This window comes from Leucoraja erinacea, unplaced genomic scaffold, assembly GCF_028641065.1.
Source record: "Leucoraja erinacea ecotype New England unplaced genomic scaffold, Leri_hhj_1 Leri_354S, whole genome shotgun sequence".
NCBI lineage: Eukaryota > Metazoa > Chordata > Chondrichthyes > Rajiformes > Rajidae > Leucoraja > Leucoraja erinaceus.
This window is the reverse complement of record NW_026576255.1, coordinates 53,784-68,374: the sequence shown is the minus strand read 5'-3', so window position 1 is coordinate 68,374 and position 14,591 is coordinate 53,784. Positions and strand designations below refer to the sequence as shown.

The 14,591-nt window shown below is 50.9% G+C and overlaps 1 protein-coding gene across 1 annotated transcript in view; it reads left to right on the top strand.

Annotated features, from left to right (window-relative positions):
- The window catches only part of LOC129693581 (WD repeat-containing protein 26-like), a 93,681-nt gene that overhangs the window by 40,228 nt on the left and 38,862 nt on the right, over nucleotides 1-14,591 (top strand). Inside the window, exon 2 of the mRNA XM_055630380.1 lies at nucleotides 11,960-12,059. Within this exon, the coding sequence (XP_055486355.1) occupies nucleotides 11,960-12,059 (100 nt within the window). The remainder of the gene's footprint in view (nucleotides 1-11,959; nucleotides 12,060-14,591) is intronic.

The following is a 14,591-nucleotide window of genomic DNA, read 5'->3' as shown; positions in this document are numbered from 1 at the left end:
AGTAACTTTGATTTTCCAGCATCTGCAGTTCCTTCTTAAACTTTTTACCTTGCTTCCAATGGATTAGCATTTCTTAAATAAGGAGACTGACACTCGATGCATTACCCTGATTAATCTCGCCAATTCCCTGTATAATTGACTCCTAACTTTCCCACTTCTGTATTCATTGCCACGAGCAATAAATAATGGCATTCTGCTGGCTTTCTTAATTACTCACTGCACCTGCATATTAGTCTTGCGTGAATAGCGCGCTAGAATAGCACATTGAGTATAGGAGCAGGGAGGTTCTACTGCAGTTGTACAGGGTCTTGGTGAGACCACACCTGGAGTATTGCGTACAGTTTTGGTCTCCTAATCTGAGGAAAGACATTCTTGCCATAGAGGGAGTACAGAGAAGGTTCACCAGACTGATTCCTGGGATGGCAGGACTTTCATATGAAGAAAGACTGGATAGACTCGGCTTGTACTCGCTAGAATTTAGAAGATTGAGGGGGGGTCTAGATATATAGATATGCCATTTATTGGCACTATACATGTACAATGAGATTAAAAGCAGCTCGTACTCAGTGCATACATATAATTTAGTACAAAAAACAAGAAACAGAAAACAAAACAAAAGGGGGGGGGTCTTATAGAAACTTACAAAATTCTTAAGGGGTTGGACAGGCTAGATGCAGGAAGATTATTCCCGATGTTGGGGAAGTCCAGAACAAGGGGTCAGTTTAAGGATAAGAGGGAAGTCTTTTTGGACCGAGATGAGAAAATCATTTTTTTACACAGAGAGTGGTGAATCTGTGGAATTCTCTGCCACAGAAGGTAGTTGAGGCCACAGTTCATTGGCTATATTTAAGAGGGAGTTAGATGTGACCCTTGTGGCTAAAGGGATCGGGGGTATGGAGAGAAGGCAGGGATGGGATACTGAGTTCAGATTCAGATTCAGATTCAATTTTAATTGTCATTGTCAGTGTACAGTACAGAGACAACGAAATGCATTCGTTGGATGATCAGGCATGATCATATTGAATGGCGGTGCAGGCTCGAAGGGCCGAATGGCCTACTCCTGCACCTATTGTCTATGTTTCTATGTCATGGAGGGCTGTGTTGTCCAGGATGCTCCGTATCTCTATTCTCCAAGATGCTGCCTGACCTACTGAGTTACTGCAGCTTTTTGTGTCTTATCAGGTTCCTGGCCCACCCATTGTTGGCACGGGAAGCTATGATCTCCAGGGAAACAATCTAAAAAGCCTCATGTGTACGAAAGAACTGCAGATGCTGGTTTAAATCGAAGATATTCACAAAGTGCTGGAGTAACTCAGCGGGACAGGCAGCATCTCTGGAGAGAAGGAATGGGCGACGTTTCGGGTCGAGGCCCTTCTTCAGACTGATGTCAGGGGAGTGGGCGGTGCAGAGATAAAATGTGGTCGGAGACAGTCAGACTGGTGGGAGAACTGGGAAGGGGGAGGGGATGGAGAGAGAGGGAAAGCAAGGGCTACTTGAAGTTAGAGAAGTCAATGTTCACACCGCTGGGGTGTGAGCTGCCCCAAGTGAAATACGAGATGCTGCTCCTCCAATTTGCGCTGGGCCTCACTCTGACAGTGGAGGAGGCCCAGGACAAAAAGATCAGTGTGGGAATGGGAGGGGGAGTTGAAGTGGTTGGCAACCGTGAGATCGGGTAGGTCTAGGCGGACTGTGTTCTGCGGAACGAGCGCCGAGCCTGCGTCTCACCGATATATAGGAGTCCACATCTGGAACAACCGATCTTAATCTACCTCATTGGTGATCCTTGGACCATCCTTGATCAGACTTTAGATCTGATCAATCTGAAGAAGGGTCTCGACCCGAAACGCTGCCTATTTCCTTCGCTCCATAGATGCTGCCTCACCCGCTGAGTTTCTCCAGCATTTCGATCTACCAGCATTTTCCAGTGCCTTCTTAAACACTTGATGAGATTTTGCTGGCTTTACCTTGCACTAAAATGTATTGGTTCATCATATATCCACACAGTGGCTCGATTGTAATCATATATTGTCTTTCCGCTGACTGGATTGCACGCAACAAAAGCTTCTCACTGTAGCTCGGTACACATGACAGTGAACTAAACTGAACTGAACATAGTCATCTCTATTGTACCTGCTTCCACCAACGCTCCTGGCTTTGTATAGAAACATAGAAATGAGGTGCAGGAGTAGGCCATTCGGCCCTTCGAGCCTGCACCGCCATTCAATATGATCGTGGCTGATCATCCAACTCAGTATCCCGTCCCTGCCTTCTCTCCATACCCCCTGATCCCCTTTAGCCACAAGGGCCACATCTAACTCCCTCTTAAATATGGCCAATGAACTGTGGCCTCAACTACCCTCTGTGGCAGAGAGTTCCACAGATTCACCACTCTCTGTGTGAAAAAAGTTTTTCTCATCTCGGTTTTAAAAGATTTCCCCCTTATCCTTAAGCTGTGACCCCTTGTCCTGGACTTCCACAACATCGGGAACAATCTTCCTGCATCTAGCCTGTCCAACCCCTTAAGAATTTTGTAAGTTTCTGTAAGATCCCCTCTCAATCTCCTAAATTCTAGAGAGTATAAACCAAGTCTATCCAGTCTTTCTTCATAAGAAAGTCCTGACATCCCAGGAATCAGTCTGGTGAACCTTCTCTGCACTCCCTCTATGGCAATAATGTCCTTCCTCAGATTTGGAGACCAAAACTGTACGCAATACTCCAGGTGTGGTCTCACCAAGACCCTGTACAACTGCAGTAGAACCTCCCTGCTCCTATACTCAAATCCTTGTATCCAGGCACCCATCACCGTCTGTGTGTAAACAATATATATCTTGCCCCGCACGTCTCCTTTCCAAACCACAACCTCTTGAAGCTTAAGAGGTTTTCCATATCCCATTGATACAAATACATCGATAGATGCTCCTGAACACATCATCAGTGATGTAACCTGGGGTCATTGGGTGTTTCAGGTCTTTCAACATCAGACACCCTCACCCAGGCGACCCAGCCGTGGTTGATCAGACCACGACTTGTGTTCAGGTGGCATTAGCTGCTCCCCATGGACCCCCTCTCCTGATCCAGAGCCATCTCGAGGCCTTCTCCGCTGCCTCTGTGGTGTTCTCGATGGCCCTTCTCCTCGCCACTCCGTTGATGCCCAGTGCACTCAAGGCTTTGTAGAGCGATTGCCCTGCAAAACCTCTGCAGCCAACCTCGATGGGCATACACCTTGCCTTCCAGCCCTGCTTACGGCAGTCTATGACCAGCTCTTCATACTTGGCCATCTTCCTCCTGTGGGCCTCCTCCAGACGGTCCTCCCGCGGCACTGTCAGTTCCAACAAGACGATGTTTTTGGTCGCCTCTGAGACCAGGAGGATATCTGGCATCGGGGTGGTGGTAAATTGTTCTTTTACTGATTTGTGTTCACTATCGTAGTCATAGTCATTGATACAGTGTGGAAACAGGCCCTTCGGCCCAACTTGCCCACACGGGCCAACATGTGCCATCTGCACTAGTCCCACCTGCCTGCATTTGGCCTAAATCCATTTTCTTAAACGTTGGGATAGTCCTTGTCTCAACTACCTCCTCTGGCAGCTTGTTCCATACACCCACCACCCTGTGTGTGAAAAAGATGGCCCTCATTATTAAATATTATTATTAAAACATTCTTATTATTAAATATTATTATTAAAACATTATTAAAGATTCTTATTCAAACGTTTTCCACCTCACCCTAAACCTACGGGGGGGGGGGACCGTTTTGGTCGTCTCCTCCATGGAGAGGTGACTTTTTCCATGCCGCCTCCCCCATGGCCTAACGGCAAGGATCGCTGCGGCCTTTCACATGGGGCTTCAGCTTCAGCAGCGGGCGCAGCGAGGACGCTTTCGTCGCGGAGCGGGAGAGCCCATGACGGGGGTCGCCAGTCCTGGGCCTGGGATCCCTCGTTGGGGACCCAGGAGGAGAAGAGCTCCGACCGCCGGCCCGCGGACAACTTCTACCGCGGGCGCGGCGGGGACTCGCCATCCTGGAGCGGGATCCCTCGTGTGTCTATTCAGTGCAGAAGCAGGCCCTTTGGCCCACCGAGTCCGCGCCGACCAGCGATCCCCGCACACCAGCACTAACCTACACACCAGGGACAATTTTACATTTACACCAAGCCAATTAACCTGCAAACCTGTACAACTTTGGAGTGTGGGAGGAAACTGAAGATCTCTGAGGAAAGCCACCCAGGTAACAGGATATCGAAGAGAATCAGCCAGCCATTAGTGGAGTGGTCGTCAGTGAAGGGTCTCCAATTCCTTCTCTCCAGGGATGATGCTGCCTCGCCCGCTGAGTTACTCCACCATTTTGTGTCTATCCTTCACTCTTTAGCTTTTGAAGTCCATCCACTCACATAACGAAACATAGAAAATAGGTGTAGGAGTAGGCCAGCACTTTGTGAATATCTTCAATTTAAACCAGCATCTGCAGTTCTTTCGTACACATGAGGCTTTTTAGATTGTTTCCCTGGAGATCATAGCTTCCCTTGCCAACAATGGGTGGGCCAGGAACCTGATAAGACACAAAAAGCTGCAGTAACTCAGTAGGTCAGGCAGCATCTTGGAGAATAGAGATACGGAGCATCCTGGACAACACAGCCCTCCATGACATAGAAACATAGACAATAGGTGCAGGAGTAGGCCATTCGGCCCTTCGAGCCTGCACCGCCATTCAATATGATCATGGCTGATCATCCAACTCAGTATCCCATCCCTGCCTTCTCTCCATACCCCCCGATCCCTTTAGCCACAAGGGCCACATCTAACTCCCTCTTAAATATAGCCAATGAACTGTGGCCTCAACTACCTTCTGCGGCAGAGAATTCCACAGTTTCACCACTCTCTGGGTGAAAAATGTTTTCCCTATCTCTGTCCTAAAAGATTTCCCCCTTATCCTTAAACTGTGACCCCTTAACAAAGTCATGCTGAAGCTCCATAAGGCATATTGTGGGCAGTTTTGGGGACCCGTATCTGAGGGAGTGGGTGTGCGCTGGCTCTTCTAGAGGAGGGGAGGGGGGTCAAGAGGAGGTTTATGAGAATGATCCCGGGGAGCGTTTAACGACTATGGGCCTGTGCTCGCTGTAGCTTAGGCGAACGAGTAGGGGACCTCATTGAAGCTGTGCACATTCTCACAATAGACAATAGACAACAGGTGCAGGAGTAGGCCATTCGGCCCTTCGAGCCAGCACCGCCATTCAATGTGATCATGGCTGATCATCCCCATTCAGTACCCTGTTCCTGCCTTCTCCCCATATCCCCTGACTCTGCTATCTTTAAGAGCCCTATCTCTCTCTCTCTTGAAAGCATCCAGAGAACCGGCCTGAGGCAGAGAATTCCACAGACTCACCACTCTCTGTGAGAAAAAGTGTTTCCTCGTCTGCGTTCTAAATGGCTTACTCCTTATTCTTAAACTGTGTGTGAGTGGCCCCCTGGTTCTGGACTCCCCCAACATCGGGAACATGTCTGAAGAAGGGTTTCGACCCGAAATGTTGCCTATTTCCTTCGCTCCATAGATGCTGCTGCACCCGCTGAGTTTCTCCAGCTTTTTTGTGTACCTTCGATTCTCCAGCATCTGCAGTTCCTTCTTAAACATCGGGAACATGTTTCCTGCCTCACTGTGACTGCGGTTTCCTCCCACATCCCAAAGACGTGCAGGTTGGTTTGTAGGTTAATTGGCCCCTTGCAGGTAAATTGTCCCCAGCGTCTAGGACAGTGTTGGTCGTCGCGGAAACGCCGGGTCGAAGGCCCCGTATCCTCGCTGCATCTCTCAGCTGAACTCAACTATTGCATCAGGTGCGGGCTGCGGAGATTCTGAACCTGGCGTCTCGTTGGGCACGGACACTGTGGGGCTGGAGGGCCTGATCCAGCGCTGTACATGTGCAGTATTTCACCAGCATCTCTCCAGAGCTTTAGTTAACCATAGTAGAGCTTCTACCCCAAATATTCCAGCGCTCTGTGGAAATAGGCCATCTTCCCATTACACTTTATAATTGTTCTTGTTAGTGCTTTCTATATTTGGACCATAAACCGTTCCGCACGTCTAGCTTAGTTTAGAGAGACGTAGAAACATAGACACATTGACAATAGGTGCAGGAGTAGGCCATTCGGCCCATCCAGCCTGCACCGCCATTCAATATGATCATGGCTGATCATCCAACTCAGTATCTCAGAGGGAGTTAGATGTGGCCCTTGTGGCTAAATTGATCAAGAGGTATGGAGAGAAGGCAGGGATGGGTACTGAGTTGGACGATCAGCCATGATCATATTGAATGGCGGTGCAGGCTCGAAGGGACGAATGGCCTACTCCTGCACCTATTTTCTATGTTTCTATCCTGTACCTGCCTTCTCTCCATACCCCCTGACCCTTTTAGCAACAAAGGCCACATCTAACTCCCTCTTTAATATAGCCAATGAACTGTGGCCTCAACTACTCTCTGTGGCAGAGAATTCCAGAGATTCACCACTCTCTGTGTGAGAAAAAAAATGTCTCATCTCGGTCCAAACAGACTTCCCGCTTGTCCTTAAACGGCGCCCTCTTGACAGCGTGGGAAACGGCCCGCTGGGTCCGCGCCGACCAGCGGTCCTGCACGTCTTTGGGGTGTGGGAGGGAACTGACGATCTCGGCGAAAACCTCTCCAGGGGAACGTACAGACAAGCACCCGTGGCCGGGATCGAACCTGGGTCCCTGGTGCTGTGAGGCAGCGAATCTACCGCTGCACCGCTGCCCCGCGTGTGTTTGGGATGTGGGAGGGAACCAGAGCACCGTGAGATTTAGTTTAGTTTATAGTCACGTCTAACGAGGTACAGTGAAAAGCTTCAGTCAGCGGAAGACAACACACGATTACAATCGAGCCGTCTACAGTGTACAGATATATAAGACCATGGGAATAACCTGAATAATGTTGAGGGCAAGATAGAGTCCAATTACAGATAGTCCGAGGGTCTCCAATGGGGTAGATAGTAGCTCAGGACCGCTCTCTAGTTGGTGAGAGGACGGTTCAGTCGCCTGATAACAGCTGGGAAGAAACTGTCCCTGAATCTGGAGGTGTGTGCGTGCGTGCGTTTTCACACTTCTACACCTTTTAGGAGAAGAGGGAGTGGACGGAGTCATAAGTAACAGGAGCAGAATTAGGCCATTCGGCCCATCAAGTCTACGCCGTCCATTCATGGCTAATCTATCTCTCCTAACCTGGACACTGTATATATACGGCTCGATTGTAATCATGTATTGTCTTTCCGCCAACTGGATAGCACGCAACAAAAGCTTAGAGATCGTGGTGAATCGGACAGTACCGAAGGACCGTTCCATAAGAGGAGAAGAAGCAGTTCCTGAGTCTGACGGTGGCGCGCGATTTCAAGCTACTGTACCTCCTGCCGGACGGGAGCGGGGAGAAGGGGGAAGGACTGGGGTGGGACGAGTCATTTGGCCATGTATCTCTTTGTAACCGATAACACTGTTCAGAGTCTGAAGAAGGGTCTCGACCTGAAACATCTTCCCCTTCCTTCTCCCCAGAGATGCTAGCAGTGATTACGTTCAGTTTTGGTTCCACTTATTGTCACGTGTACAGTGAAAAGCTAACCAGTCGGCGGAAAGACAATACACGATTACAGTCGAGCCGTCTACAGCGTATAGACACAGGATAAAGCAGCTACTCCAGCAGGCTGTGTCTTGTCTTCATGCTGTTTAGATCAAAGATCCTATAGCGGAGCAAGATAAACCACTCCTGCTAAAGAAATGGGCTGACGTGTAGTACGCAACGGAGCGGAACGTGGGCCTTTTTTTCATCCATTTCAGTAACCCGACCCGACCCGACCCGCAGTGTAACGTTGCGGGGGAACAGTTTGTGTTAATAAATTTAAATTCTGAAAATGTGGAGAAGATTTTTCCCAAATAACTTTTATTTTTACGAGGATGTTTCCGTAACCGGCCTCCGTCGCCGCTCTATTATCCTACGGGATCTCTGGTGCGGAGACGGAAGCCGGTTACGCAAATGGGGGCGAAAATGACCCATGAATCTGCCCATGACCGTACTATGTCTTTTTGGTCGAGTGGACTATCTTGCTCGCTGTAGGATCTTCGGTTTAGATGGTCCGTTCGCCACAGTGTGGAGTTTGCACGCTATCTCCCCGTGCAACGGCGCGGTGCTCCGGTTCCCTCCCACGTCCCAAATTGCCATGTGTCTTTTCCTTGATCTCAGAATCAGAATGCCTTATTGCCATTGCATGTGTCACATTCCCTTTCTCCTATTTTCGCACCTTACACTTCCTTATCTATGTATCTCCCTCTCCCCTGACATCAGGCTGAAGAAGGGTCTCCACCCGAAACATGGCTCATTCCTTCTGTCCAGAGATGCAACTTGTGCTGCTGACTTCAGTTTAGTTTAGAGATACAGCGCGGAAACAGGCCCTTCAGCCCACTGGGTCCGTGCCGACCAGCGATCCCCGCACGCAACACTATCCTTGGGACAGTTTTTACATTTACACCAGACCAATTAACCTATAAACCTGTACGTCTTTGTAGTGTGGGGGGAAACCGAAGATCGTGGAGAAACCCCACGGGGAGAACGTACAGACAAGCGCCCGTGATCGGGATCGATCCCGGGTCTCCGGCGCTGCATTCGCTGTAAAGCAGCGACTCTACCGCTGCGCCACCGTGCCGTTGAGTTACTCCAGCAGCTTGTGTCTGCCTCCCAATATCCTCGTTAGTAATTGGGGGAGCTGATGGTGTCGGAGACAGGAGGGTCCCACGTGGCAGTGAGCGTGATTAACCAGGACGTCCCTTCCTCTGCTGTACGAGGGAACGTCACATGGCGTCTGGCAGCTGAAACGAGGGATCCTCCTGTTGAACAGGGTGCAGCGTAGAATGAATAAACGCTGCCCAGCATATGGCACTGTTCACCCGTGCGCTGATGGGACTGGCATTAGATCGGGCAGGAGTGTGTTGGAAGGAAATGCAGATGCTGGTTTAAAACTGAAGGCAGACACCTCCCATGGTAACTCAGCTGGACGGGCAGCATCTCTGGAGAGAAGGAATGGGAGATGTTTCTGGTCTGAAGAAGGGCCTTGACCCCCGAAACGTACTCCCATCCTTTCTCTCCAGAGACACTGCCCGTCCCGCTGAGTTACTCCAGCATTTTGTGCCCATCTTCGGTTTAAACCAGCATCTGCAGTTCCTTCCGACACAGGACAGGAAAGCTCTGTCCGTCCCACAATGTGTGTGCCAAACCTGATGCCCAGTTAGATACAAAGTGCTGGAGTAACTCAGTGGGTCAGACATGCAGCATCTGTGGAGAACGTGGACAGGTACACGATGCAACACCATTGTCGTATCTACTTTGACCACCAACCCAGGCAGCGCACTCCACACACCCCCACTACTCTCCATGTGCCCCGCATATCTCCATTAAGCATGGAGAGAAGGAACGGGTGACGTTTCGGGACCGAGACCCTGCTGCCTGTCCCGCTGAGCGACTCCAGCATTTTGTGTCTCTTTGGCGTAAACCAGCGCCTTCTCACACACGTCTCCGTTTGACCTCCGACTTATTTCCAGAGAAAACAATCCAAAGTCTATCCAACCTCTTCCCCGCGGCCGAAACCCTCTTTTCCAGGCAGCATTCTCTCATTCTCTGGGCAGCGCAGTGGGTAAAGTCGCTGCCTCACAGCGCCAGAGTCCCGGGTTCGATCCTGACCACGGGTGCTGCCTGTACGGAGTTTGCACGTTCTCCCCGTGACCTGCATGGGCGTTCTCCAGGTGCTCCGGTTTGACTCTACATTCCAAAGACGTGCAGCAGCGGTGGGCAACCTTGTTCTGCATTGGGGCCGGGCGCAGGTCTGTGAGCGGATGGCGGGCCACATCCATCACGAGTACACACGGATCCAGCCCCGGATGGCAGGCATCAAATCATGCCTTCACAGAAAGTAGACATAAATACTGGAGAAACTCAGCGGGTGAGGCAGCATCATTGCAATCCTTGCATGTCCCACCCACTGAGTTTCTCCAGCATTTTTTGTCTACCTTCGATTTTTCCAGCATCTGCAGTTCTTTCTTAAACGTTCAAGAAGGAATGTTTGGATGCTGGAGAATCGAAGGTAGACAAAATTGCTGGAGAAACTGAGCGGGTGCGGCAGCATCTACGGAGCTAGCACAGACTGATTCTGGGTCTGACGAAGGGTTTCGGCCCGAAAAGTTGGCTCTTTCCTTCGCTCCACAGATGCTGCCACACCTGCTGAGTTTCTCCAGCAATTCTGTCTACCTTCTTTCTTAAACGTGTTCATAGAAGGTGCTGGGCCGTGCCAGCGGCTTTGCGCAGGAGGCGGTACAGCCAGAGCCTGGCGCTCGGCGAGCCGGATGATTACGGGGGAAAAAAATCCGCCTGCGGGCCGGTTTAATTCGGGTTGCGGGCTGCATTCGGCCCAGGGGTTGCCGTAGTTTGCCGACCCCTGACTTACAAGGTTTGCAGGTTAACAGGCGTCGGTAAATTGTAACATTGTCCCTGGTGTGCGTGTAGGATAGTGCTTGTCGGCGCGGACTCGGTGGGCCGAAGGTCCTGTTTCTGCGCTGTCTCTCTAAAGCCGAAAAGTTATTCAGTTAAACGGTGTTTCTGCTCGTCCCTCGGCCCGGTCTGACCCACTTCATCATCTTCGTCACTCTCTGTCTCCTGTCCCGCCTGCAACTGGTCCAAAACGCCGCAGCGAGGCTCCTGACGGGCACCCGAAAAATGGACCACATCACCCCGATCCTGGCCGCTCGCCACTGGCTCCCTGTGCGGTTCCGTATACTTTTCAAGACCCTCCTCCATGTCTACAATGCCCTCAATGGGCTTGCCCCCTCCTACATTAAAAGATAGAGATAGATATAATTTATTGCCACACAACCAGGGTCGGTGGAAATTTGGGTTGTCAGCAGCAGTACAATGATAAAGAACACACAACCACAATAAAACTGTAACACAAACATCCACCACAGCATTCATCACTGTGGTGGAAGGCACAAAATTTGGCCAGTCCTCCTCCATTCCCCCCCCGTGGACAGGACCAGAGTCCAAAGTCAGTCCAGGATTGGCTCTTCCTCACCGGAGACCGCGGCTTTAAGATGGTGTAGGCCGATCGGTCGAGATTTAAAGTCTCCGCCGCAGCCAGAAGCACCGTAGACTGCAGGGCCGGTGGTAGAAGCTCCCCTCCAGGGGTGATGGTAAGTCCATGCCAGACCCCCGGCAGTGATGGCTTCTTCTTCCCCCGGGTCCCCCACGAGGGATCCCGGGCTGTAGACGCCGCACCAGCTGGAGCTCTGCAGACCGCGACTTCAGGCTGCGGCTTCAGGCTGCCGACTGCCCCGGGCCAGCGAAACGGAGCGCTCCCCTCCAGCGAGCCCCAGCGAGGGCTCACCCGCTCAACGCCGAGAGTCCACGCTGCGCCCGCCGCTGAAGCCCCGGGCGTGTCTCCGGGAAAGGCCGCGCCGATCCTTGATGTTAGGCCACGGGGGAGGCGACCTGGAAAAAGCGGTTTCCCCCTTACCCCCCCACACAAAGAAACACAAAATACATACTTTAAAACATACTAAAAAATAAAAAAAGGTTAAAAAAACTGACACGCTGCTGACATGGCTGCTGCCTTCTCACCCACCACTCCACCTCCAGGTCCCTCAGATCAGCCAACTTGGGGCTGCTGAATATCCCGCGGTCTAGGCATAAGCTTATCAGAACGAACAGCCCCCTCCATCGACTCCTTTAAGTCAAGACTAAAATCTTATCTATACTCCCAAGCCTTTCCTGACGTCCACTGAGCGAGGGCTATATGTATATATGTATGTAGTTTGTTTGTCTATACTATTCTTATAACAAATGTAAAGCACTTTGGCCAACGAGAGTTGTGTTTTTTAAATGTGCTATATAAATAAACGTGGCTCTCTCTCCCTCTCTCTCTCCAGCCAAACGGTGGAACAGCTGATGCAGGAGACGGGCTGCAGCCTGGAGCACCCGTCGGCCACCAAGTTTCGCAATCACGTGACGGAAGGAGACTGGGAGAAGGTAACGTGAGCTTCCGCAAGGCCATGAGAGCGGCACGGTGGCGTTGCTGCCTGCAGCGCCGTGTTCGATCCCGGCCACGGGCGCGTCCTTACAGAGTTTGTACCTTCACCCCGTGACCTGCGTTGGGTTCTCTCCGAGACATCCGGTTTCCTCTCACACTCCAAAAGACGTGCAGGTTTGTAGGTTAATTGGCCCGTTCAAAGTGTAAATTGTCCCTAGTGTGTGTAGGGCAGCGTTAGTGTGCGGGGATCGCTGGTCGGCACGGAACCCGATGGGCCGAAGGGCCTGTTTCCGCGCTGCATCTCTAAATCTAAAAAACGAAAACTAAAGCGATGGGAGCAGAATTAGGCCACTCGGCCCATCGAGTCTTCTCCGCCATTCCAATCATGGCTGATCTATCTCTCCCGCTCAACCCCTTTCTCCTGCCTTCTCCCCGTAAACCCCTGACACCCGCGCTAATCAAGAATCTATCTACCTCTGCCTTAAAAATATCCACTGACTTGTGGCCTCCACAGCCTTATGCGGCAAAGAATTCCACAGATTCACCACCCTCTGACTAAAGAAATTCTTCCTCATCTCCTTCCTAAAAGGACGTCCTTTCTTTCTGAGGCTGTGACCTCTAGTCCTAGACTCTCCCACTAGTGGAAACATCCTCTCCACCGCCCTCTGACTAAAGAGGGAGCCTCACCCACGCTGTCCCTGCCCTGGGACTGGAGTGTGGACAGTGGGGCTGTTCAGCAGCAAATGAATTCCCTCACTGGGCCCACGGACTCTCTCCATCTGCTCTCTGCTGCTTGTTGGACAGAGGCCCAGACTGGTGAAGAGAGGATCAGACACAAAATGCTGGAGTCACTCAGCGGGACAGGCAGCATCTCTGCAGAGAAGGAACGGGTGACCTTTCGCACCGAGACCCTTCTTCAGACTGATTCTGAGACTTGACAGTGAGTGAGTGTGTGAGTGTGTGTGAATGTGGGAGTGAGAGAGAGTGAGTGTGTGAGAGTGTGAGTGAGTGTGTGTGAGTGTGTGAGAGTGAGAATGTGAGTGAGAGTGAGTGAGAGAGTGAGTGTGTGAGTGTGAGTGAGTGTGTGTGTGAGTGAGTGCGTGTGAGTGAGTGAGTGTGAGTGTGTGTGAGTGTGAGAGAGAGAGTGAGAGAGAGAGAGAGAGAGTGAGTGTGAGAGTGTGAGTGATTGAGTGTGCGAAAGAGAGTGAGTAGGTGTGTGTGAGTGATTGAGTGTGAATGAGAGTGAGTATGTAAGTGTGAGTGTGAATGAGTGGGGGAGAGAGTGAGGGTGTGTGTGTGTGAGTGTGTGTGTGAGTGTGAGTGAGTGAGTGAGTGTGTGAGTGTGAGTGAGTGTGTGTGTGTGAGAGTGAGTGGGAGAGAGTGAGTGAGTGTGAGTGTGAGTGAGTGAGTGTGTGAGTGAGTGAGTGTGTGTGTGTGTGAGTGTGAGAGTGTGAGTGTGTGTGAGAGAGAGTGTGAGTGAGTGTGTGTGAGTGTGTGAGTGAGTGTGTGTGTGTGTGAGTGAGTGTGTGTGAGTGAGTGTGAGTGAGTGTGAGAGAGAGAGTGAGTGTGAGTGAGTGTGAGTGATTGAGTGTGTGAATGAGAGAGTGAGTAGGTGTGTGTGTGTGTGATTGAGTGTGAATGAGAGTGAGTATGTAAGTGTGAGTGAATGAGTGGGGGAGAGAGTGAGGGTGAGTGAGTGTGAGAGAGAGTGAGTGTGTGACTGAGTGAGTGTGCGTGTGAGTGAGTGTGAGTGTGTGAGAGTGAGTATGTGAGTGTGAGTGTGAATGAGTGGGTGAGAGAGTGGGGGAGTGAGTGAGTGTGTGTGAGTGAGTGTGAGTGAGAGAGTGAGTGAGTGTGAGAGAGAGTGTGTGAGTGAGTGTGTGAGAGTGAGTGTGAGAGTGAGTGGGGGAGTGAGTGAGGGTGAGTGTGTGAGTGAGTGAGTGAGTGAGTGAGTGAGTGTGAGAGAGAGTAAGTGTGTGTGTGAGTGATTGAGTGTGAATGAGAGTGAGTATGTAAGTGTGAGTGGGGGAGTGAGTGTGAGTGAATGAGTACTGTCCTTGTGACCATACGGTCAACAAGCCTGAAGAAGGGTCCCGACCTGAAACATCGCCCATTCCTTCTCTCCAGAGATGCCGCCGGTCTGTCCCGCTGAGTTACTCCAGCATGTTGTGTCGTATCTTCGATGTAAACTAGCATCTGCGGTTCTTTCCTACACACGGTGAAGAGGGGAGCTGTCCAACATCATCCCCCATGACTGAGGAGAGGGGGGGCGGACATTTTGTTCGCCAGGCTCACGAAGCGACAACAGAAACGCACCCAAAGTAAATAACTGTCAGGATTCCAAGGGGTAAACATGTTCCTTGGTTGTGACTCGCGAGGCAAGTGTTTGACTGTGGGACAGGCTGTGTAGAGACCATATGGGCTACTTCAATGGTTCAACAGTTCCTTTATTACCGCGTGTACTGAAGTGCAGTCAAAAACTTTTTGTTTTGCGTTCAGCTCAGCAAGACTTATCACCATAGACAACAGGT